This window comes from Pungitius pungitius, chromosome 18 (genome assembly GCF_949316345.1).
Source record: "Pungitius pungitius chromosome 18, fPunPun2.1, whole genome shotgun sequence".
Taxonomy (NCBI): Eukaryota; Metazoa; Chordata; class Actinopteri; order Perciformes; family Gasterosteidae; genus Pungitius; species Pungitius pungitius.
The window spans coordinates 5,835,179-5,860,647 of NC_084917.1; the positions used below are offsets into that span (position 1 = coordinate 5,835,179).

The following is a 25,469-nucleotide window of genomic DNA, read 5'->3' on the forward strand; positions in this document are numbered from 1 at the left end:
GTGCATGCTATTTTTTGACAGGAAAAAACCGCTTCTTTAAAAATCCTACCAAAATGTCTTCTTTTCAGAAACAAGAACTAAACTATTTCAAAAGAAGAAAATACGATTGCTAATTCTCTGGGTAGCTTTTTGAGAGGAAAATGTGTTGGCCAACCAAAACCTTGCCCTGGATTAATGAACAAACTGTGGAGACTTCCGCAGTAAACATCACGAGCAGATTTTTTGTCACTCTTTTGACCAATGTCTAAAGGAACAATTAGACAACCTCAGTTTGGAACAGTTTCTGCTACTGCTGGGATTCTATTTTCCTTTCTACTTAAATTAGGCAACAATGAAGACATTTGGATATCAACGGAAATGTAAGTGACCAAGGGGCGATGATGGTTTGACCCAGTAAGTGCACCAACCAAATATGCGTATCATTTGCCGAACCAGATGGTATCATCTGATCGAAATAGTCCCACGTCTCTAACAATGTAAGAGCTGCAGACATGTTGTCACATGCACACATGCATATTTCCTCTGCGTAATGTACTCTTTTTTTCTCTATCTCTATCGCTGTGTAACTTCATAATCGACCAACAATTTTTTCTCTCTTCTTCCCAGACTTTTTTTTCCATTTTCTTTTTTTTTTCTTCTTTTCTTGTGGGCTAATATACGGGCCGGCGCTGCAATTTCTGAATCTGCCCTTCTCGTATATGGCGGACGAAATTTCCTCAAGAGGAACCGCAACACGAAACTGCGCGAGGCGAAGACGGAGAGCCTGCACGGAGTGGTGCGAGCGTCGGCAAAAAAAATAAAAAAATAGGATTCATCACGCCATCACACTTTTCTAAAATGTAACGTAGCTGTCGCGGAAGGGTGAAAAAAAAAACAACCCTCAGGTGAAAAAAAATTAACATTTGGAATTTCTCATAACTAATTCAATTTTTTTTTTTTTTTTGCGAGAGCAGTTGTGCAGTCACCTCTGGGCGGGGAGGGAATATTTTCTGGAGCGGGGAGCCAGTTTCGCATGAGCTGCATCGTTTTTGGAGGTATGTCAAACACGCTGTGTTTTCTCTCTTTTTTTCAGATTTTTAGAAAAATTTGGAAAATTTCAATAGCCGGTGGTTTATTCCCCAGTCCGCTGTACTTATCAACCGAGACACCCGCAGTCGGTTTCGCACTCGCGCCAGGTGCGGGATTTATATCCGAAACAGTCCCCAATATGTGGATGTTTTCTTTGGAGAGGTTTTTTTCTTTTCCGCCTGAATTCTCGTAATGAAGTTTGCGTGTTAGTGCAGACTAGTCGCATGTGCAGCCGGGTTGTTTCGCATGTGCGTCGCCGAGTTAAAACCAGCTCCGTGTGTTTTCGGGTGCAGAGAGGGGCACCAGGCGTTAGTGGCGACATGAAGGACGAGGAGAGGAGGAACAATCTGAAACGCACACACACACCAAAAAAAAATCCCTCCTGCAGCCATGTTTTCTGATTTTTTAAAAATTTATTTATTTATTTTTTGCCTTGCAAATTTGAGCAGAGAGCTTCTGAGTTCGTGTGTGTGTGTGTGTGAAACTCGCAGGACAGCGACGCTACTTCCAGTCGCACTGACCGGTCCGGTGGTCGTTGTAGACGGACGGGAGGAAACTAAAAGTGTCGTCATGTCAAAATACATATAGAATTTCATTTTTTTTTTAGGGAGAGAGCATTTCGACTGTGTGGCTCATTGGCGCCACCTGCAGGCAGTCAATTTGAGAAAAGATTGTCTTGTTTTTTTAATAGGACTAGTTTTTGGAGACTTGTCTAAATGAACGTCAGGTGTGAAAAGTATCTAGTGCCTCACCTTAATTAACGCAATATAACGCCTTTTACAAAACCTGATTTCAAGCCCCCAAGTTGATGCTGCTCCTCATTTGATTTCTATTCATTATAAAATTCATCTAAATCCACTCTGAATCATATTTTCTCAACATGCACATTAACTGTCCTTTTGCCTTACCTTCTGCTTGTGTACTGTTCTGCATGGATGTGTATTCACGAGTTATAGCGGGTTAACGGATAGCATACACTCCTCAACAAACACGGAACCATTTAGACTTGTATTCCTAGAGATTGGAAACGTGTTAGTGGAAAAATAACTATCCAAAGTGAAAGGAACAGCACTGGAAAATGAAGGACCGTGTCAGCAATTTGAGGGCAGGAAAAACAATCCCAACCAGTGGTGCTGCTGTTTATAATAATCCTGCCGACGCCAAAACACTTTCCCATCTTGCACGGCTTGCTTTTATTTTAATGTAAGGGAAACTGCGGAGGCCATTTTGCTGTTGGTGATTTAAATGCTGACCTTCAAATATGTATAAATTTGAAGGAGCTGGTGGAAATCGTTTTCTTGGTATGCGCAAATCTGGCTGTAGATTCTGACCTTTTTTCTGCATGGAAAATCTCATAAAAATGCAGAAGTTTCTGTTAAAGCACAGAAGTGAAGCGTGGCAACCAGTGTCATGGGTTTAATAAGGCCGGATCACCTGGTGAGTGATGGGAATGTTTAATAACTACAGCTCCGAGTAATTAGTTGTAACGTTCTACGGAATAATGTGGCGGTGTTGCGCCGAATAAACTACTTGACACTTTGATATGCTTAACGGGAATTGCATTCTGGGTTAAGGTTTCTCATCAAAAGTAAAGAAAAAAAGGAATGCTGGTCCGTCTGTAGCTAAAACGAACAAAGGATTTGATTCAGGCTATTTGGAGCAAATAGTTTGGATAGAGAGGTGAAACTTGTTCCCCCAGGCCCTGATCAACACTAGATGGTGAGGGATCAAATCACAGCCTGTGGGTTTCACTCTGAGAAACATAGTTGCTTCAATTCTCATTATCTTAGTGCAACGGTTTTGTTTTGTTTTGTAGTTACAAGGACACTTTGCAGTTGTTGCTGTTTTTTTTTGGTTAAAGCACGATTGCAGATTCATTATTTGTTCTTCGATGTGTCTGTACAAATCATTCCTCCCTTTTTACTCCTAACAAACCCTGTGTGTTCAGTTTTTTTCTTGGTGGCGTGTTGACAACGTCTCAAAATAGTCTCTGGGGAATGGCTTTTCAGGGGTTGGAGCTGCTGCATTAAAAAAAAATCTGTGCATTCTTCACATATTTTTCTGCCTCCTTTTTGTAAAAAAACAAAAATATTGTTGGTTTCATGAATAATGCATAAGGTCATTCAATTGCTGCAGCAATGAAAATTAGGCCTGCTTACATGCAGTGGTTGTGTACACTGAAGCTTCTTTTTCTTCCTTGACCATTTTGTTAAGTTAGAGCAGAGCCTGAGTAGCTTTTGTGAAAATACAAATTTTCTGCAAAGCAAATCTCATTTCTTTGAGTGAAAAGGGGAGGGAGGTGAAAGTCCCCTGGGTTTAATGAATCCATAAATCACAATAGTGCCAGGTTTGCTGCGTCTGAGTCGGTGTGCAGTGCAATTTTGATTTTCATCAAAAATTTAATCTGCCAGCCTACAAGGGTTTAGCAGCAGACCGGATGCTGCCTTGAATTTCTAATTTTAGGGCCCTGATCTTTCAGGATTTATTTTTGTATAATTCAAGTCTGCTTTTCAATATCTCTTGTTATTAAATTTTAATTCGTGGCATTAACATATAGATTGAAAATGTTTTTATGGGGGTTTTGAGTGTATGCCGATGGAATTTTACTAGACAACAGTTTCTTTTCCCAGAGCATTGTGTGTGTGTGTGTGTGTGTGTGTGTGTGTGTGTTTGTTTGTGTGAGGTGGAGGGGGTTTGCATTCCTCTGCATTATTGCTTTTTGAAATCATTGATCATATACCACCTCGGAAGACATTTATTACAGAAGACAGAAATGTGCATTTGATTAAAGAAAGAGGAAGAGCAATGTATTTGGTGTGAAAAAGCTTTTGCTCCTAGTAACTGGCTGCTCTGGTTAATATAAATATGCTGTGATCGACGTGACCCCCATCGTCCGCCGGTTTAGCTGATTCCTATTTTTAATCCCTCCAGAGTGCAAACATTTTCCTGACCCTTAAACAAATTCATATTTTTATATTTGGAATCTTTATTCCCAGCCACTTAACATGCGCAGTGCTTTTTGGCAATTTGCAAGATTCCTTTCAAAATTGGAAAATGTCTCTGAGTCAGAAGCGCACGATTCTTTACTCTAAGCAAGCACAGTGATTGATGTACTTCATTATTGTGCAGATGCAGTACCGCCCAAATATAGGCCAATTATTTTAAGTACCTCGACTAAGCGCTGAATTCTGAAAAGAGGTATGGCCCAGAGATGTTTTCTTTGTATGCGTAGCCTCCTTCTATTGTAACGTAGATGCGCTTAGTACGCTGCTATCAAACATTTTTATTGAAATGCATTCATTGTCATTTTAGAACACAGCTTGGCCAAATCAAAGTGAGAGAACCAGTTTAATAGATTGACATACATCACAGGGCCGCCCAGCCCTTCTTAGCACAGCGCCCATTGCAGTGGTAGTATCTCTCCTTGCAAATTGTGTTTGAGGATTTAATGAACTATATTTCCTTTTTTTTTTTTAGTTTGCAGAGGTTGTGTCTTATTTGTGAGGAACATCAAGCAAATGTGCATCTGGTTTAGGTTTTCGTTGTGCACAGCGCTGTAGGTTGCAGCACATCAGGAGCCCCGGACAGAAAAGACACAAGGCCAGAAATGTTACATCTCGACTTTTTTAATTAGAGGAGATCTTTTTCTAAAATTCAGGGTTTAAAATGCTGCACGGGGAATTTTGCAGGGACCGTATTCAGAATGCATGCATGCTTCTTCAGCGTTATTTCATTTGGTTAAAGATGACAAAAGTCAGTCAATTTAGCCATTATTTCATTTTCATTTCCGCCAGCCAACTCCTGTCAGCTACAGAATAGGCCGCTAGGGTTTACTCGGCACTGAGGTCCATTTGTTAGCAAGCTTTATGTGCAGACTGCTAACACAGACTTTGCTGTTCTTTTTCTGAACAAAAGCAGACTTGTCACAGATAAGGAAGACTCAGTTGCTGAAAGACATGAGCAGTGGTGGAAGAAGTACTCTGATCCTTTGCCTCAATAAAACTACCAAAGGCCAAATTATTTCATTACAAGTCCAATAGCAAAGTCCTATCATCTAAATCTCCAAGTTTAAAAGTTCTTCTGCAGATGAATGGGCCCCTGTGACTGTTCAGATATGTAGTCGGCATTGTAGTCTGGCAGCTAGTGAAAGTGTAGCTGATTTGAACAACTTCATAAAGCCTTACTGGTTAAGTCCAGTGGCTACCGAGCCAGTGGTCGGGCCCCACATAGGACCCCAAAAGAATCTGGGTCGTGAGCTCATAAATAATGAGATGCCAGAAAAAAATTGTTAAATTTGGCTTAATGTATCTGTTAATATTCTTTTCAAATTTTTGTTCTTGAATTCAAATTGAAAATGAATTATCGTGAGACGTTTAGAGGGATAACACCCCTTAGTGTCCCAACCTGACGGTTCCCCCAACCGCTGGTTTAATCTGTTACATTGTCTTTTAAAAGCATATTGTGTTGTTTATATTAAACAAAATGAAACCATATTTCCATGCACAGACCAGATCTACATAACCTCATCAAATTTGAGTCAGTATTTTTGCGCCGTCGTCATTTGTTTTGGCTGGACGTGAAGCTGACCGAAGGCCTTTACCGGATCATTGATACAAGAACAATGATGACTCGTTCCTGTTTGTATGCACGGGGGATTAGACGTGTCATGGTAGGATATTCTCCAACAGTGAAAGTTATGCTAGAACAACACCAGTTACCCCTGTTTCCAACTTTGAGAGGGCTTCCCCTGGGGCTACGTTTGGAAAGAAAATAAATCAAGTACAGATGGAAAGTTTTTTGTGACAAACATTTCACACCCAATATTCGGCGAAAAAAAATCCCCCAGAAACAAAACCAGGATGAATACATGTCTGACTTAAACTGCTGAAAATGTATTTCTTAAGATTTAAATGTCGATTCAAGAGTTCCCCCTCGTACCAAGATGGCACCTTTAGTTTGAGCGCTCAGTTTATGATATCACTGACATGTCAGATTTGACACTGCTGCGTGGACAGGAAATGCGCCACTAGCTCCAAATATCTCTGCAAGTGCCTGCATTTAATATGTACCTTTTCATTCATCTCGACGACTCTATTGGGACATTGTGACAAGTGTCACAATGTCAAAGGGTTTCATGAACTTCATGAACATGGATCTCCTGCTCCTGTATTGCGACCCAGGGTGTACAATATTATATATTATATATATAATAACAAATAAGCAAGACATTATGAATAAGTAGTCACATGGCCTGTAAATAGGCTAACTATATTTGCATTAACCTATAAATACACGTGTGACTTTATGTTCACATATGAAAACGGTTTGCTCAAATGTCTGTCTTCTGTTGTTTGAAAAACAATTCCAAAATTAATTTGTTTGGCATTTTTGCTTGAAAGTTTTCAATTTGCAAAAATAGTTGCAGCCTCTCTGCTGTTATCCTTCTCCGAGACATGATTGACCCCCCCAACGGGAGTTAATTACATATACAAATATTGACTAAACTCTAATGGAATATACTGTTTTTATATATATATATACTTGTGACTCGCGGAAATTAATATATTTTTTTTTACGTGAAGTAATGTTCAAGCTTGTTCCTTACAAAGGTTCCGAGGCAATAGAAAAAAATGGCACCATTTTTTGCAACCTTTACTGTTGGACATACGTGTATTTCTCTAAAGCTGAAGGAACGTAATTGAAACTGAAAAGTTTTGAGCCAACATTAACCCGATCACGGCCGTGTTTGCTGAGGCCTCGGGGGTTGAGTGTCATACCCAAAGAAAGGTGTATTGGACCATGGGAAGGCCTGTCGTTGCTGTATTGGTGGGCTATTTTTAGCAGACCAATTCCCCCTCTTTCCATAATATCAGCCATCCTGGCATAACTCTGTTTTGCATGGTTGCATTTTGAGCTCTTTTCTCTCAATGAGGCCTTTTATAGCCTTGTCCTGGAGTGGCAAGAAGGGTCATTTAGATACTTTTTAAAATTGGCGCATACGGGTGCCGCAAAGTTGTGAAATTTATGCCATCAAACGACCCTTATGAACCGTTAAGCTACTCATTTTGCCTGTTTGTGTTGTCTTATAATTAATCATTGTGCATTTTGAGCTCACACATCTCTTGACTGTATTTAGAAAAAGACGGGGGGTTTCTCATATACAGTATATCAGGCTAGAAATGATTGGCCGAATGTATATTGTGATGGCACAGTCAAGTAAAGCCCTTGTCCGTCACTCTGTTGTTTCCCCTCGTTTAGAAGCACAGGCTCAGAGGAGGTGGAGTCATGAGTGCGCAAGAGGCAACCAACCCCGGGAAGGAGCAGGCGGACGGCGCGGGTGCGGAAGGCCCCTCGCCAAGCGTAGCGCCGAGGACCAAGACGGCGAGTCCACCAACCGTCACAATAAAGAGAGAGCCCGGCACCTCGAAGACGAGTAACGGGAGAGTTGGCGATGCCAAACCCGCTGAGATCTGTGTTGTCATTGGAGGAAATGATGGAGGAGCGAGTGGAGGTGGATCCCGTAGATCTCAGACCGAGGGTATGTTTGCCCTTGGTACTCCTCCTCCAACGAAGAGCACAGACTCATGCATAGGTGTGTGAATATACATGTGGGTGTATATATAAAAATATATATATATATATATATACATGCATTTCCTGACCGCAATCTTATCTGGTGTCTCTCAACACCGACTTCTGCTTCCCAACGGACTGAAAAAAAACACGCAGACTGCACAGCATTTAAAATTACATTCTGATGAATTCATAGCAGCAACTCTTTTAGAAATGAGCACTCTTGTTACTCCGGATAATCCACAGACCTCCCTGTATTGTAACAACACCAAGTTCTTGTGGTTAAATATTTAAAATGTATTTTCCCAATCCGGTGAGAGCAGGAAGGGATTCCATTTACTTTAATTTTCTGTCTTATTTAGAGTTATATTTTTATACTGACATCTAAAAACTTGGGTGAATTTAAGCAATTTTATCTGCAAGGCTGAGAACTTTACGATTAGGGTTAAAGACAAATTGGTCTCGCTATTTGGACGTCCAAGTACTCCTGGGAATACTAAGAACATGAGAGAGAATTTGGATGTTTTTTGTTCTTTTTCTGACTCATGCAGGTTCCTATGTGTGCGGGGTGTGTGGGAAGAAGTACAAGTATTATAACTGCTTTCAGACCCACGTCAGGGCCCACAGAGGTAAGGCGCGCATTTCATTTTACACGTGTCTTTTCTTCATGACTAGCCAAATAATGAAGGGGCGCTTGCTGCGTTTTTCCTCTCGTTGACCGTACGCTCCGAAAATGATTCTCCCCCCGACTTAATGCGTCATGCGTGTCCTCTTTAGGCTTTTAGATTGTATTTGGTTCAGTGGATCTTTTTGGCATGTGATCGGAATCTTTGTCACATCCATCTTTTCACAGATTTCTGTAAGACTGACTACTCTTTTTTTAAAATTTTTTTAATTTTCTTTAATCCTCTATAGAATCCGATAATATGGTTGCAGATGGCCTCCCCCAGACACCAAACAGTGAGTACAACCAGTCAACACACCCAAGTCAATTAGCATGCCAGCACGAGCAGTTTATTTCACACCTGGCTCATTTAACAGACATGTTTAACTAAATATCTTTTAAGATTTTCATGAAGCTGACTAAAAACGATCCACCACAACTTATAACTGATACGGTTTGTGTCTAAGTGACTTTAGCCGGCTAAAGGCCATAATATTTACCCTCATTGTTCCCCTCCCTCTCTCCCATCAGTCTTGTCTCCTCACTGTAGCCGCCTTCCCATAGGTGACATCCTAATTCCAGGTACCTATAAGGCCACATTCAACTTTTCTCTCACGTTTGGATACAATGTTCTGATTATCCCGATGATATTTTGTCTGACGAGATCAGTTCCTCAAATGTAAGTGAAGTAAACCCAAAACTGCATATGGGATGTAATGCTGGCCTGCACGTTTGGGGATGTTGTTCTTTTAACTGTACACCAGCTCCCGGGGCCTGTGTTTATCAGACCTCTTAAAACCACTCCCAGGAATCACAGTGAAAGTTTGATTAGGACTAAAAAAAATGCGCGTACCCCCGGAGTTATTTATAAAGCTCCCTACACTCACTCACAGCAATCATAATGTGAAAGTGCACATCCCTTAAAGGCACCGCTATCATCATGGCAGAAAGGAAAGCGTAATCATCTTGATGCAGACGGAAAGAACTTTTATTATTTATTTAGCTTGATGAGGAATAAAAACACGGTGAAACCAAAAGGTCTTTGGCTTTGACAAAAAAGGACAACCAGATCGATTTAATTCTTAACAGTGGAGCATGCTGTAAATGATTTTTGGTTGATTTGGTCACATATTTAGACGTTTTACTTGATAACCATGAAGGCATATTTGTGTTTTTATTACCCAAACAAGAAAAAAATCTTTTGAGAGCAGATTTCTCTTACTGCTATCAAAAAACCAAGTTTTTAAGCAAAAATGTATAAACGCTTTATACAAAATAAAATGTTTTGAAACTGTAAAAGTGCAATAATGGCAATAATTAAAGCTCAAACAAGAGGCAAAAATACAAATCGTTTTATTTTAAAGTATGGATTTCCTGAACATAAAACAAAGTCTCCATATTAATGACCGAATGAGTTGACGGAAGGCATCACTGTGACCTTGACTCTAAGCCTGCTTAACATGAGCCTTGTTCTTATAATTGGGTACTAAAGCCACTCTGGATCTTTGCCAGTCTGCATTTTAAGACCAACTTAGGAAAATGACGCCAGAGCCCAGCTTGAACCAACCCGCTGTAGTTCTGACTGGCTGTTGGATCAAAAACAGCCGTTTATAAAAATAAAAACTACAGGGATTAGTGGGGTATAGCTTCAGTGAGCCAAAATGTCTAGTTTATTCATGAATCATGATTTTATTTCAATAAGTGAGACGTCAAAAAGTGATTCTTAATACAAACGAGATAGACAAGATTTTACTTGAATCAGTTTCTCGTTTATTTTTGGTCAGTGCAGAAACTTTGCGTATATTCATTGTGAAATAAAACATAACATGGATTCTGTATTTTTCAGTTGTCTTACATTGGAAGATAGTGTGCAACCTAAAAAATGCAACCCGTCCTTTGGTTCCTCATGGTTTTAGTGTTACTGTTTTCTGCAAAGTCTTATTGTCGTCCATGAAAAGCGGTGGTTGATTTCTCTATTAAAACAAAGTATGCTCAAGGATGCTATATCTTTTTTCCTCTTTTTGAGCCACTTAAAGGGAAAAGTAGTCCGTTTACATCAGATTGGGATGTCTCCAACTGTCCTTGCTTTCTTTGGCCTTGTCTCTGTACTGTGATGTTTCATTAACACCAACCTTCTGGGATCACGCCTCTTTAGCAGATTAGCTGTGTTGTTATTTTAATCCGAATGTGTCCTCTTTTACACTAGGAGAAATAATGTTGTACGAGTTTGACATTTGCCAAAGATTTTTTTTTGTTTCAATCGCATCAATTTATAATTGGAACTTCGGTACAATGTGTTCAACGGCTGAAGTGACTGCACCATACCAGCACCTGCTCTCTTTTGCAAACTGCACCAAACCAAACATTTGCTTCTTTATTGTTAAATAATGACTTACCCATTTTGCATTTCGGGATTTGGTCGTCCCCAAAATATCCATTGTCTTTATAAACCATGCTGGTCTCTCTCTATCTCTTGATCTGCAGATAGCTTCCGTTACTCCTGTGACATCTGTGGCAAGAAGTATAAATATTACAGCTGCTTCCAGGAGCACCGTGACCTGCATGCAGTTGATGGTAACCAAGAGTCTTTGGATAATTGCATGACAATTCTGTTTTTCTTTGATACTCAAAAGGTTCCCAATGTCAGCATCTGTACTTCCTGTAGCAGCAACACAATCTGAGAAGCATAGTTAATAACAATGATCACAAAAAGACAATACATATAGATAATCAAATCTAAACACAGTTAATACATAAAAGACTGTCCCGGGTTAAGTGTATTTTTATTATGTCGGTGAAAGTAAAAAAATCCCTTGATTTTCAGAAATTGGTGTAATTTGATAATGTAAGATAATGCCCTTTGAACTGCTGTGTCACTTCATATAAAGTCTTTATTAAGAGTGTAGAAACGGTATAAGTAAACAGTCAGATGCCCCTTTAACACCGAATTTTGCATTTCATCCTCACCTCCCTTCCCCATCCCTCTCAGATCCATATGAACAGGTAGTGTTACCTGTGGATGGCCTTAAAGAGGAGGAGCCAGTTGAACCCTACCAGAAAATTGGACCAAGTAAGACTGTCTGATGCACTCTTTTTTTTAGTAAATGCCACAGATGCAGGACAAGATTACAAAATGCACCGTTTGTACGGCAGCTCAGGCAGAAAATGACAGTTCTTACATTTCCTGAAAAGATTGGGATCATTTGTCACCGTAACCAATTGTTTCGAAATGATTTGATTTCAGTTGTACATGGTTATGTTTCAATTATCTTTGGAGAGGAGGGGAGTATGACATTTATGTTTGGCCGGATCTAATGCCATTCAAAAATAGGTAATTAAAGCTTCTGCTGATGTTTGCAGGGCGAGCCCTATGTTCTATTGTTTCCTTTAATGTTGCAGTATTGACATTAACATTTCTACTTGTGGTAAAAAAAAAAAAAAATAGAGACAAATGGCCGGCTCTTTTTGTCTTTTCTACCTGTCCCTACTAGAAAAATAAATTATCAAAATTATTCGGTGCCTTTTTTTAAACTTGCATGCAACCAAATACAAGCAACTGGACTTTGATATGAGACAGGGATATTAATAATATTTTAGGATATTTTTTATTTTGTTTGATTGTGTGCCCTCTTGTCCTGCAGAAACTGGAAGCTACGTCTGTGAGTTCTGTGGAAAGCAGTACAAGTATTTTAACCCGTACCAGGAGCATGTGGCACTTCACACGCCAATGGGTGAGCCGGTTTAGTTTCTGCTTTAAGCCATGATTTGTAGGATGTGGACGTATCTTTTGTTCAAATATAACATTGTGCTAACCTCTTGTCAAGCAGTTTGTTTTTAAATGTTGACAATGCTAGTCGTGCATCTATGGTAAGAGAAAAGAGCTGGTACTCTAAAGATTGGATTTCACCATTGTAAGTTGACTAAGAATGTATCTCAATTCAGGCTCCTTCGATTTGAAGACATCTCGGGTACAGGAGTGTGCTAGTATGGATAGGAGTAAATTTGGCCAGAGCCAAACTGGCAAGATCAAAAGTAAGCATTATTTTTTTTTCCCCTAAATTCTTTCCCTTTTTTAATTGATTGTATTATAGAAAATCTCTCAATGCACACGAACAGAAGGTGAGTAATTTAAATTTGTTTTTCAAAGCTCATCATCATGCAGCATACTATGTAATTAAATACCACCGGCTGAGTTTGTCAACATGTCAAATGATATTGAATGAAATAAATAAAGACGGAAAACAACCCGGTGACCTATTGCCGGTAATGTTGAACATTTTTTTTCTCTTTAAATGGCAGTGCTGCAGGACCACAGAAGTCCAGCTTGTTTGTGGACTGTCATTTTGGCAGAGCTGGGTTTGAGCAGGGGGGGCTGTCACTATGACATTACAGTCCCGCTGCAAGGGTGTGTTCGCAATTCATAAGAGCAGGATCCACTGAGGCTGAAAGGTGTTCCACAGAGCCAGCGGGAAAAGGATTTAAGAGAACCCTACATTATTGGATGCAGTTTAAGGTTCTGGCAGAGGTGGGAACAAGTCACTGTTAGGCAAGTCACAAGCAAGTCTCAAGTCATTGCCCTCGGGTCCCGAGTCAAGTCGAGTCAAAGACGAAGCAAGTCCCAAGTCGAGTCACAAGTCACAGCCAACAAGTCTCAAGTCGAGTCACAAGTCGTACCATTTTAGTTTTGAGTCATTTCGAGTCATTTTATTATAGTGGGGACGGGGAACCCTGGGTGATGGTGCGCTGCCTCACAGACCTAGACTACGAAGGGAAGGGTAATGGTGGATCGACTGTGACTGTGTTATAGTGCTGTAACGCTCACCCCAATGCTGCAGCGTAAATAAGGAGGCGATGACTGGCTTGCAACTCCGCTGCATTTATTTATATAAAACAACTCAACTTCGTTCACTGTTGGCCCTCACCACGCCGAACGAACACTTCCGCATACACGGCCCCCCAAAACTCGGGTTGTCTCGCGTAACTACAGCTGGTAACAGAGCATAACGTGAACACATGCAACATCTGCATAACTGATTAACTAATAACTTTAACTCAGCTCATTACACTACTTTAAAACGGATGTTGACATAATGTTGGCGAGGATTTCCATCGGAGTCTGAATCCGGGTTCAAAAATCCCGATTTTTGTAACCATGAACGAGCTGTCTCGTTGATACGGTCAAATGGACTGCAGTGATTGGATGTCGTGCAGGCAGCGCTCTCTGCATACAGGTGGCGCACATTTTTTTGACAGATGCAGATAAACAGAGCGGCGCGGTGGTGTGAAAATGTTTTCCCCCAGTTTTCATGCAAAGTAGCAAGTCTTCTCGAGTCAAAAGGCTCGAGTCCAAGTCAAGTCACGAGTCATCGGTGTTCAAGTCCAAGTCGAGTTGCAAGTCTTTGTACGTTTTGTCGAGTCGAGTCTCACGTCATCAAATTCATGACTCGAGTCTGACTCGAGTCCAAGTCACATGACTCGAGTCCACACCTCTGGGTTCTGGGTCACCTTGCTTATACATTTGTGGAAACCCTGCTGGAAACCATCAACCTCCAGAAAATTGTATAAAATACACACTTTTAAGTGGTGCATTCGAATATTTTTCTTTTCCTGTTCTTTTTGTGTTGACAACATAAAATCAAACATAAAACAAGTAGCCCATTGTCAACACAGTACGAATTTTCCAAACTGGTACTGTATTTTGTGGTGCCCCCCACTCGCCCTCCCCCCCTCCATCATTATGCCAAGAAGCGCTCTACCATAACTATTTAAAGCATGCCACACACTCGTGTTTTGAGAAGTGGGTCAAAAAGATGGAATGAAGACGGGGAATTAAAAGCAGATTTAAATGCAATATCAAAACTGCGAGCAGCGTTGGACGGGTCCTCGCTGCTCCTTACGGTTACAAATGCGAGTCAGTGGTCGTTGTGGAGCAACACCAGGAATGCCGCTTTGCAAACTTTATCTTTGACATTATCATGGTCTTGGGCCTTTTATGTCAACATACAACCAGGACCTTCTGATGTATCGGTCGAAAATTGAAGCCTCTCAAAATACCATACATGAGCCAATTTCCTTCAATATCTCCATCACCAGACTACAATTTGTCATTTTCAGATTAGATTTAAAAGGAAACAATCAATACTTTCATGTTTATTCCACTTCAGGCAGGGAGTACACATAACCAGGGTGTGACTTGGTGATAACCAGCACTATTCTTATATATCAAGGGCACATTCAACCAATAATGATCCACCAACGGTTTTGTGACAATCAGACACAGCGTTTAGGAGAAATGGCCAATAATGTGTTTTTCACAAAATTCAAAATGGCAGAAAATTTAGTTAGGGGCATTTGCATACCATGATTACCTTTTTTGTAGAGCATGTCCAAGAGCACATGTGTGCCAAGATTCAAGTTGATCGGACATCAGGGGTGGAAACTGGCCTAGTGTGGTCTTTTTCAAATTTTTAGAGGGCGCTATAAGAGACATCTCTTTATACCGTGAGACCCAAAAATGATCACATTTTTAACAGTCCAGATATTCATGCCAAATTTAACAACTTTTTGAATATGAGAAAGGGCCCAAAAACGCCCTCAGTTTGTGAATAATAATAATAATTCCTTGAAATACAATAGGTTCCTCTACGACTAGTCGTAGCGAGGACCCTAATAATAATAATTCCTTGAAATACAATAGGTTCCTCTACGATTAGTCGTAGCGAGGACCCTAATGGACATTTGCATCCTTTGCCACGGCAGCTCCTGTGATTGATTCACGTTGCACAAACTAGAACCGAGATGAATACACAACATTGTAATTGACTTTGCTCCGAATGAACTGTGTGGGTTTGCAGCTTGATTTAAAAATTCTATCCGCGTAATTTAGCAGGACCGTGTCACTCAGTGCTTCTCCTGTGTTTTGACTTGCAGACAGTCCGTTCAGGCGGAAACTGGAAAGTGCAATTCAGTCCAGTCTGGTTGACACAAACAGTTCGCAGAATTCAAGCGGTGAGTGTTTTTGTGTGGAAATGTATCCTTTCTGCTTGAATGGTGAAAGGCATTTTCAATCCTGCTGCAAAGCAAGTATAAATTCGCTCGCAATGACATGTTTTGAAGTTGGTTATATACAATTTATGTTTTCATCAGCCACCTATTCAAATTTACGTGATTTTTCTTTGGATGCAAATCATGCTAGCCCTTTATAGTGTTTAACGTTATTCTCTTAGACACTGACTGAAGTAAATAGGAGAGTCTCTGTCTGATTTAACTCCCTCCCTATCCTCTTGTCCACAGGAACTCCGAGCCCTCTGGTGGCCAGCAACTTCTCTACAACTCAGAGTAAGTCCAACCCCACCTTCATGCTCAAAACAGGAGATACGCATGCCGCCGCCTTCTCATTTCACCTTTTTTCTTGTATGCTTCAGTTTTTGTTGAATCTGTCATTGTTTGGTTGCGAATAGTTATTTAATCCATTGTGATCAAACTGATTTTTTGGGGGATTTAGCCACATTATCACTCAGGATACCGTGGTTGGCATTAGGCGTGTTGTCTGAATGGCAGACAGCTTAGCTTTGTGGTCGAGGATTGTTGCAAAAGCTGATGCACATTTTTTCCATGGTTTTTATCAAAACATTTTATTTTTTCTTCTTGTTTGAGTTGCTTTTTCTTAGATAGGACAGATAAGATAGATTGCGATGTAGGAATCGTTGGTGACATGATTCAAAGGCTTTTCAAACCAGGGATGTGATTACGTTGCCAGCGCCTTAAACCCCACCAGAACGCTACAACATAAACATTTCAAACTGCATTACATTACAAATTGAGTCACGTTGAGCTTTAAAAAGATCACAAAAGCAGCAACATGTTGGTGGAACTGACTTCCGGCGTATATAGCAGGGATATAAGAGGCTAGAAGATGGACAGTGTATTTATTTTCTCCTCCATCAAAGAGTCAACGCTCTTCTGGGCCTTGTGATTTTTTAGAACCCTACACTTGTGGTGCCTGTGGCATCCAGTTCCAGTTCTACAACAACCTGCTGGAGCACATGCAGTCCCACGCTGGTGAGTCCACTACTACAAGTGCATGTTGAGCTCGACAGGGAAGTCAAATACAAGATGCGAACACGCCCTCGGCGGCTGCAATGCATGTGAAAAGCAGTGTAATCCCTCGTGATATATTATTGTTGATTAAGGTGCAAAGCATTTGTATGTAGTTCCAAAGAATACATTATTGTAATCAGGGTTGTTGCAGATCTGGTTCTGAGGCTGCTGGATACATTTTTTTGTGTTGCATGTAATCATGGACACAGTGCATCGCCATCTTTTTTTTTTTTTTTTTTCAATTGAATAATCATATAGTCCATAAAGCGTCCGAAATGGAGAAATAATTTCAAGCAACCAGCGGCAGCACCGTGAGCTTCGGGTGGACTGAATTGTTTCCATCCCATTCCATCTTTACTCGACAAACGATAATACTACACAAAACCCATCGATCCTTGGCTGACATGCTGCCAAATACATGTTTAGTATTATACAATGGCACAAGCACACAATTTAATGTGTGAATTAATAACAAACCAATCCAATGCACACAAAAAAACAAGCACAAACAACCCAACGCCCACAAATCATCGCCACCAGCACGAAAAGTATCTGAGCGTTAAAGTACTTCAGCGCAGTGATCTCAAGACCCGCCTCCACGAAGCACAGCGTTTAGTTTATCCACAAAGTTTAGTGGCATGAAAAACAAGCAAATACCCATATTTGAGAAGCTGCCAACACAATCTGTTTACTTGATAAATTGCAGCTTATTTACCCTCCTATTAATGAACAATGTTGCCTGTCCTTTAACTTTATCGACCAGTCTCCAAATATTTTCATCCGAACAAAACATGTGCATACATAGTGGATATTTGGCTCTTGGTTTCCTTATTTCTGAATTCTTGTTGACTGACCTTCATATAAAGACAAACCCTGCACAATTTGGGGCTGATCTTTGCGTGAATCTACAGGAATATATCTTTTTTTTTTTGTAAACAGTCTATCCAGTTGCAAGGCACAATTTTTAATGACAGACTTAGGGAGGCCAGGTGATATATTTTTGTAATTTTTCTTTTGCTGACAGTCGTTTTGTTTAATTTTGTGTCATCATTTTCTTCCTCACATTTTCTTCAGTTGGATACACCTAAAACACACTTTCTTCATGGAAACCATGCATGATCGTCGCCTCTGCCTGACGTTGCGCGTTTGTTTCTCCTCAGCGGACAATGAGAACCACACAAAGGAGGAGTCTCCTAAAACCTCCTCGGCCTGCGGCCCTCAAGAGCAGCTGTGGAGGAGCTCTCAGGCTCAGGCCCTTTCCCCAGTCAAGCTACAAATTCAGCCTCAGAGCATCCCCCAGAGAAACCACACAGTCAGCCGTAAGTTCTGCCATCCGGCTCGTTAATACCACGCGGTTACAGAGTTACTGTTAGAACGGGGCCATGGACATAGTTTGTATCTCACCCTGGACTCTCTGTACACTGAAATTGTTGAAATGGAATAACTATGGAGCCCCTGTTGGCATAACTTCAACAGCGCCGGGATCGATTCTCCCCCCTTTTTTCTGTTGTGTGTTTAATTATAAAACACTAATTATCTCGTGTTTTCTATCCACCTGCTGGCAGAGAATAACGGACTCCCCGAGAAGGAGCGGCAGCAGGTTGCTGAGCGCCTCCTACGGGTCATGTGCTCCGATCTGAGCATGTTGAACGTGCTCAACAGCAAGGACTTCCTGAAATTGGCGCAGACCTTGGTGGACACTGGCGCTCGCCACGGCGCCTACTCCACCCGCGATGCCTTTGGCAACATGAGTGCCTTGGCACTGCGTCAGCTGCCCCGCATGTACAACCAGATCAAAGTCAAAGTCACGTGCGCTCTCGGCTCCAACGCCTCGCTCGGCATCGCCGTCACCTGCCACTCCCAGGCGTGCGGCCCGGAGGCCTGCTACGTCCTCACGGCCTACCAGGTGGAGGGCTCGAGACTGAGGCGCTATGTGCTCGGCGTGCGGGAGGCCGAGCTGAGGGAAGGTCCCGAGCAGATCCAACACTGGGTGCAGAACGTGCTGTCCGAGTTCGTCATGTCGGACATCCGCACCGTGTACGTCTCCGAGCCCAAGGTGTGGGCGGCCGGGCTGGCGGGTTCCCCGCTCGGCGGCGGGGGCCGCGGCAGGATATGCCTGCGCTGCGCCGGCTGTTCGCTCGGCGCCGTCGTCCAGGCCGTCCTCGGGAAGCGCAGCCTGCAGGCCCGGGGCCTCCACGAGCTGGTGGAGCTCCTCTCGACGTGCCGGGACATCGCCGCCTCCGCCTCGCTGTCCCTGCGGGAGGAACATGGCGGCAAGACGTCCGCCAGCGCGACGGAGGACGGCGGCCCCGCGCAGAGCCCCACCCCTCCGTGCTGGGAGCGTACGGCGGAGGCCCTCCTGCAGGTCCACGCCCACTTTGAACAGATCTGTGAGGCCTACGGACGCAGTAAGACCACGGCGCCCCTCCTGCAGGGCCTCAACAAGCATCTGCTAGGTACGCTGTCTTGCCTGCTGGCTCCCCTGCGTCTGGCAGCGCTGGAGCTGAGCAGCCAGAGGAGGCCGACCTTGCAGCAGGTGCTGCCCGTGTACCTTCGCCTGGAGAAGTTTTTCACGTCCAAAGCGGGGGAGGCGGGAACCGGCACGGCCAGCAAACTCTGCCACTACTTCCTAGAAGCAATTAAAGAACATTTCAAGGTACTGAGCTGGTGTTGCCTTCATAATGTTTCTTAAACAGAACTTCCCATTTTAAAGGGATGCAATTGAAATGATGTATGGAAAGGCTAGGTGCTACACGTTGCTTGTAGATTTTTATTGAACTTTGCTTGAATAAATAGTGCATAGCTGACAATGTTGAAATTAAAACCAGCAATTATTTGAAACTTTGCATTTGATTCCAACCAACAAAATATGGCTAAATCCCTATTCCTAGTAGAGAGATCTGTGATGTATGCCGCTTGCATCAATGGTTTTGGGAGGAACTGGCGGTCACTGTAATGTGCGTCTGTCTCTAGGTCGAACGCGCCCACCAGGTGGCCATGATCCTCGACCCGCAGCTCAAACTGTGCTCGGTGCCGGCTTACCAGCACGAAGACATAGTCTCCTGCGCGTGTGAAATGGCTGCCGAGACCCGGGACGGAGGCATGACCGGAGGCTCGGGCGGTGAAGAGCGGGACGCGGACTGCCCTCCGACCCCGAAGATAAGCCGCATAGAGGGAGGGGGGAACAACAACAACAACAACGGCGGCACCTCACGGGGGTTCTCCTCGTCCTGCACAGGGTCCGGTAACGACGAGAGCCAGGTGCAGGTCAAGCAAGAGCTCTTTCAATACCTAGCCGAGCCTCTTCTCCAAGGCTCACCCGACCTCTTTCAGTACTGGGGCTCCGCAGTGAACGAGAAGTTCCCCCGGCTTTCTCGCCTGGCCATGTGGCTCCTCGCCGTGCCCGCCGTGGGCATCCGCAGTGAGTGCGCCACTGTCTGCGAGCAGAGCCTGGCCATGAAGAGGAGGCAGCAGGTGACCTCCGAGGAGATGAACAAGCTCATTTTCCTCCGCTCCAATATGGGCTAGGAGAGAGAGACTCGACCAAACCTTCACCTCCAACCGATGACTGAAGACTATTTATATACTGTAGGCTTAGACCAACTGTAAACTGATGTGTCCAATACTTCTCAAGACAGGTATTCAGACGAAACTCACATTGTACAGGTAACAAAAACTCATAAAACAATCGGGTTAGTACAGTTGTTATTGAGAAAGGTTGTCGTTAAGTACTGTGGACAAAATGTAGGGGTGGAACGGTAATTCAAAAGCTTGGTACGCCACTCGCGTTTTGGGATGCACATCCGTCACGTCTCATCAATGCCAGCGATTTGGAATGACTTCCATCTAATGAATGAACTGCTAATAGGCTTTAACGCTGTTGCTCTTACTGGATGACGTCGGTTTCTGGTAAAAGTCTCCAGCTTTTTTGCTGCTTGAAACTACTGTCATCGAACTCCCGAAAACATAAACCGTTATTTACTTCGGGCCTGACCCTTAACAGTCGATTGTGCGACAATTCAGTACAAGAAGCCGGATTGGACTGCTCTTTGTCAGTCCAAATCGGAGCAGTGACTGCAAAATGTGGCAATGAAATAGAGGATCTTTCATACAAAAACAGAACTCTGAGGATCATGTATATTCATGAACGTTCTCCAAAATCAACTTGGAAACCGGTGTTAGCAGCGCTACAACAAGTGTTGGCGTTGTGGGTCTCTGGAGAATTCCTCCTGGCTTTGCCCTCTTCTTTTCTGTCTGTTGATGTGGAAAATGTAATTGCGACCGAAAAGTTGTATTTACAGGCTCAAACACCAAGTGGATGAGAAACTGTTTCTCTCTCTCTCTGTTGATCTCCACAAGAACATGAATCTCAGACAATACATCATCAGTCATTTTTCACGTCAAGTTAAAAGAGGAATCGATAAGCAAGAAAAAAAAGACACAATTTGACTATCAGTCAACATCCATCTACTGTCAGCCATCACAGAATATTATTTTTCCGATATAAATTATTAATACTTTTGAATTTATTATTCTTTCCTCATTCATCATTTTAACACATCTCGTCTTATTTATGTGAACTAGACGTTTTCGTTTAAAAAGCAATAAGCTTTATCATAGTTTCCAACTTTATCTTTTGAAAATGGCCTCATGACACTCCTGGTTAATATTAATGAAGAAAAAAAAATCTTTGAAAAAAAACAGGATTTTCTCAGGAATGAGCGCACCCAAGCAGGCACCGCCACTTTCTCCTCACTTTACCGGAAACACACCAAACTATCCTCAATGCCGAAGTATGTACCGGGCCGTGGCTTTTGTGACACGTTCCACCCCAAATGCAGTTAGTGCCATTTGCAACAAATAAATGCATCACTGAGGGTTTCTGATTTCCAGGATAAAGAAAAGTCTGCCAGTATTGATGAAAATCCACTTGTTTTATTTAGTTATACATTTCAGTAGCTAATACCCCCCGATGTGACTCTGCTGAATGGAGGTTGTACTGTAAATGGGTTTGTTTGTTGCCTTTGGTTCTACATTTGTCAGGTACTAGTTTTTCATCTGTGTTTTGGGGCCTTAAGTCTCGAACCAACATCCTGCCTCTGTGTTGCTGTTCAATGGCCTTCTTTTCACCATGCTTGCTCAAGCTTGTGGTTTTCTTGACTCCGGCAGACTCGTGGGTGGAAACGGTGTCCTCTAATGGACAAACGGGGGACTTAAAACAAATCGAAGACAACTGGTAATTCTAGAAGCGCTGTGTCCCAAAGTACAAGTCATCTGTCGGTCTGGCAAATGGGCGAGGAGCCAATTCCAACCACAACAACACGCCCAAGCACAAGCGTCCTCTGTATGAAGCGGGCCCGCTCAGGCCTTCATTGGGGGCCCGTCAGAGTGGTGAGATCCATCATTACGGATTCGGTCGAATGGGACTCGTATGGATTTTGTTCAGCAGGCTGCATCACACTACTTGAGTCGCAATTGAAATATTTAACACACATGGTCGTGCTTTAAAAACATCCAACTGTAGAGAAACGGGATCTATGTTTACGTGTTTTTCAGCTTCAGGCCCCAGTACAACGTTAAAGTCACATTACACCCAACGGCGTTTACTCTGGAATTGGACAACTTCAAGCATCCATCATCCATCATATCTGAGTCCACAGACTCTTTTTGTCCTATTCCTCACCTGTGGCACCACTTTGTTGTGTGCATCCCCACACTGATGGACGTCCCCCTCACAGAGCGTTTACAGTTAGTGACCCACGTTTATTTATGGCCCAGGTTGGAATTGTGACCGGTCCTCTCTTGAGGTCGGGTGTGGGGCAGTTTTGAGAAACACGACTGCACCTTTTTAGTCTGTAAGGACCCAGAATTTACTGTTGATGAGTCTTTACACTGCGCATGGAAATTTGTGAGTGAAGAGTTTAAAATGTAAAACAAAGAACAGACAGGTCTCGTTTAATTTGAGAATGTGTTAAAGTCCACCTGTATGCAGTTGTGTACATTTTCATGAATAACACACATTTATTATAAATGCATTAAGGGTTAAACATGCTTACGTCGTGCGTGTCCATCTAAGGTGAATGGCTTTGCATTGCGTCAGGTTGATTTTAGTAGACTGTTGCCCTCCTCACTGGGATTATCGGCTTTGTTTTTATTGTTCCATAAATGCTTTCATCTTCTTTCAAAGAGTGGTTGAAGAGCACGGCTTCGCTGCCCTCTGGTTGAACGTTTCCCGCCCGTTGTCCACGTGATGGATGGATGGATGTGATCAGAAATGTGTGGTGTTGCACTTCTAACCGCATGCAGTGGTGATGTCATGAGGAGTCGCTGCGTTCAGATGAGAAGTTAAACTACTAACGTTTTCAGGTTGCTCTTTGGTGGTTTCTTGAACAGTCTGTTCCATTTTTTTGCATTACGCTTCTTGTAAAGAAGTTTTTTTTTTTTTTTAGTTCACATTTAAACACTCATCTGTTTTTGGGGAGAATTACTTGATTCAGTGTATCCGAGACACAGTTTCATTGTGACAGTCTTTATCTATAATACTGTTGTACGACTGATTTACTTCACACATTTATATTTTGGTAAAAGAAAAAAGGTTGGGATAAATTATATTTAAAATCTTTATTTTTTAAGAACCAATTCAATGTTTTACCTCAGTATTCAGAAGGTAATGTTGTAATTTAAAGGTTGAAAGTTAGACATTCATACAAAATTGAGCTTTGGTCTAATATAGTCAAAATACTGTACATTAGTTTGCGGTATTAGAAGTGAACCCGAATTGAACTGACAAATTTTTCTTACATGTTTTTAAATAAGTATTTTAAATAGGACATGCTCTGGGACAAAATGCCATTGTCGACGTAACAATGTCAACATGATTTAACTTGGACATGAAACTGTTTTTGTTGATTAAATGATAACTATATCTAAGATATGCATGCTTTTAATAGAGTACTGATATATAAAGTTACAGCCACATTATTCACTTCCAAATGAGGTGAGACACGGGCTCATGAGTAGACGCTACCGGAGGACACTCGACAGTCAGATGGGCGACCGGGACTGAATTTGAAACCTTTCGAGGTGGGACAAGCAATGCTGAAAGTACGTTGGTGTTTATGGGTTCACATCCTCCGTTTTCACTGGATGTGTAATGTAAATACAAGAGAACTGCTGTTTTATGCCACAAGGGGGAGCCTTCATTTCAGAGATTCTGTAGGGAACACCAATAACATTATACCTCTATTTTCTACAGTAGCATTTCAAAAGGTTTTTGATATAATAGAAAACTCAACTAAGATACTGTTATTAGAACGTTTAAATCAGCTGTAAGTTTTGTTTCAGGAATTTTAACTTATTCAAGATAAGAATTGTAAAATACAGTATGAGAATGCAAACATGGAGACATTTTCTGTTTTAACCATGGATTATACTCTATTATCAATTCAGGTTAAGAAATGAGTGTTGCTTTCACCATATTTTACAGGCTATTCTTTTTATACTCTGCTTAAAAGCAAAAAATGGTTTGCGTCTATTCTGTTTTTAATGCACTTTGAGAGCAGATACCTGTGTAGCTTCAGATCTGAGTTGTCTTATTAGTAAGCCTAATTTATACTTTTGTAGTAACGCTATTTTTATAAAATGGAGAAGAAAGGGTTCAGTGTCTTTTTTTTTCTTTTGTTGTTTCTGTGTCATATGTGGCAGCGCTGTTTAGTGTTTCTTGAATACATTACCCACTGTAGTATGTGATGTGTGAATAAACTCCAAATCTGGGTCAGCAGCGCTCTGGTGTTTATGCAGTTCAATGTATATGGCGGCTGTCTGTATTTGCGTGTTTAGAGAAAGCAAAAAGAAACCGGAAGGACTTGCAGTTTATGGAGAAATTGAACAGCTTTGAGTCCTGTTTTCTTAATAAAATATAGTTTTACTCCATTTGCCTTTTTTAGATGAAAAGTCAAGGCACTAAGTAAAAATGTTTGGAAAACCCCCCTGTGTTTATGTAAAGGGGAAAGAGGCCTTATATAAGGGCAGAGCGATTGAAGAACTGCAGATGGGGAGTGAATACACTGCGTCTGCTTGGAGGTGCGTGCTAGGGCTCCCCAGGGCCTCCGGATAAGGCTAAAGAGTGAGTGAGTGAGACAGGAGGAGGGAAAGGGCGAGCAAGTGTTCGTCACAGCCTGCTGTCTTTCTCCCTCCTTTCGCACCCGGGTTAGCAGCAGTTGCCCCCCCCCTCTCCCCCCCCCCCCCCCCTCCTCCCCGGGGGTCGGGCAGAAACAACCGCACTCTCCTCCGCCGCTCCCGACACAAGGGCTGCCCACTGAAGCCTAATTTGCAGCACATGCGTCCAAGTCGGTCCTCCCCCACTCTTTGTCCACTGCCCCACCAACCCCCCCCCCCACTCGCTCACAGACAATGCGACCTCCTCCCGTCATCCACACTTCAATGCTGGGGGCAATAGAATGCTATCGATGCTAGGTTTACTCTTTGATTACAGCACCGAGCGATGCCCACATTTTCAGAAAGGAAAAGGGTCAAATGTAGAAAAGGTTGCAGACGCTTTCCACACAAGCCATAAACTTGGATATCATATATAATATATTTATATATAATTTTTCTGAATGCCGATCAGCAATTTTTTAAATGATGAGTTGAAGCTTTGACCACACTAAGTGTGATGAATGCAGCAGCAGCTAAATAGGAAAATAGTTCCTTCTGTGAGCACTAGGTGGCAGCCTCTGGCCTTCTATCAGCCGCAGAGTGGACCCAGTGAAAGCATAGCTAATATGTCATGATGCATCCAGTATGACAACAAACCAAGGCCTCAAAAGTGGATGCTTATTTGAGAGCATCATTTCACATCAGGTGAATTTGGTGTTTCTTCGTATTGCTCAGTAATCGTTTAACTGAGCCTCAGGAAACCCAGGTAAGGAGATTCCTCACAGACACCAGGATGTTCAAAGATTTGTCAAAACGGCCAAAACCTTAAAAAATAATCCAATCATTTTCAGGGATGTGCTTCTTTTTTTTTTTTTTTTGGACCGTGGGATTGATCCCGAGGACCCGA

The 25,469-nt window shown here is 42.3% G+C and overlaps 1 protein-coding gene across 6 annotated transcripts; it reads left to right on the plus strand.

Moving 5' to 3' along the window:
* The first annotated feature begins 365 nt into the window (after positions 1–365).
* znf618 (zinc finger protein 618) lies at positions 366–24,185 on the plus strand. Of its 6 annotated transcripts, none has more exons than XM_062558755.1 (16): positions 366–839; positions 954–1,034; positions 7,327–7,660; positions 8,193–8,270; positions 8,557–8,601; positions 8,837–8,887; positions 10,790–10,879; positions 11,295–11,375; positions 11,947–12,036; positions 12,248–12,337; positions 15,236–15,313; positions 15,599–15,643; positions 16,289–16,366; positions 17,566–17,724; positions 17,971–19,061; positions 19,379–24,185. In XM_062558755.1, exons 3-16 carry the CDS (start codon positions 7,354–7,356, stop codon positions 19,931–19,933), a joined length of 2,838 nt encoding a protein of 945 aa, XP_062414739.1. In that variant the 5' UTR covers positions 366–839; positions 954–1,034; positions 7,327–7,353; the 3' UTR covers positions 19,934–24,185. The 6 variants fall into 6 exon arrangements, with proteins under 6 accessions (XP_062414739.1, XP_037340345.2, XP_062414740.1 ...); XM_037484448.2 differs by having other exon boundaries at positions 7,327–7,606; XM_062558756.1 differs by lacking the exon at positions 954–1,034 and having other exon boundaries at positions 366–884.
* Positions 24,186–25,469: the final 1,284 nt, after the last annotated feature.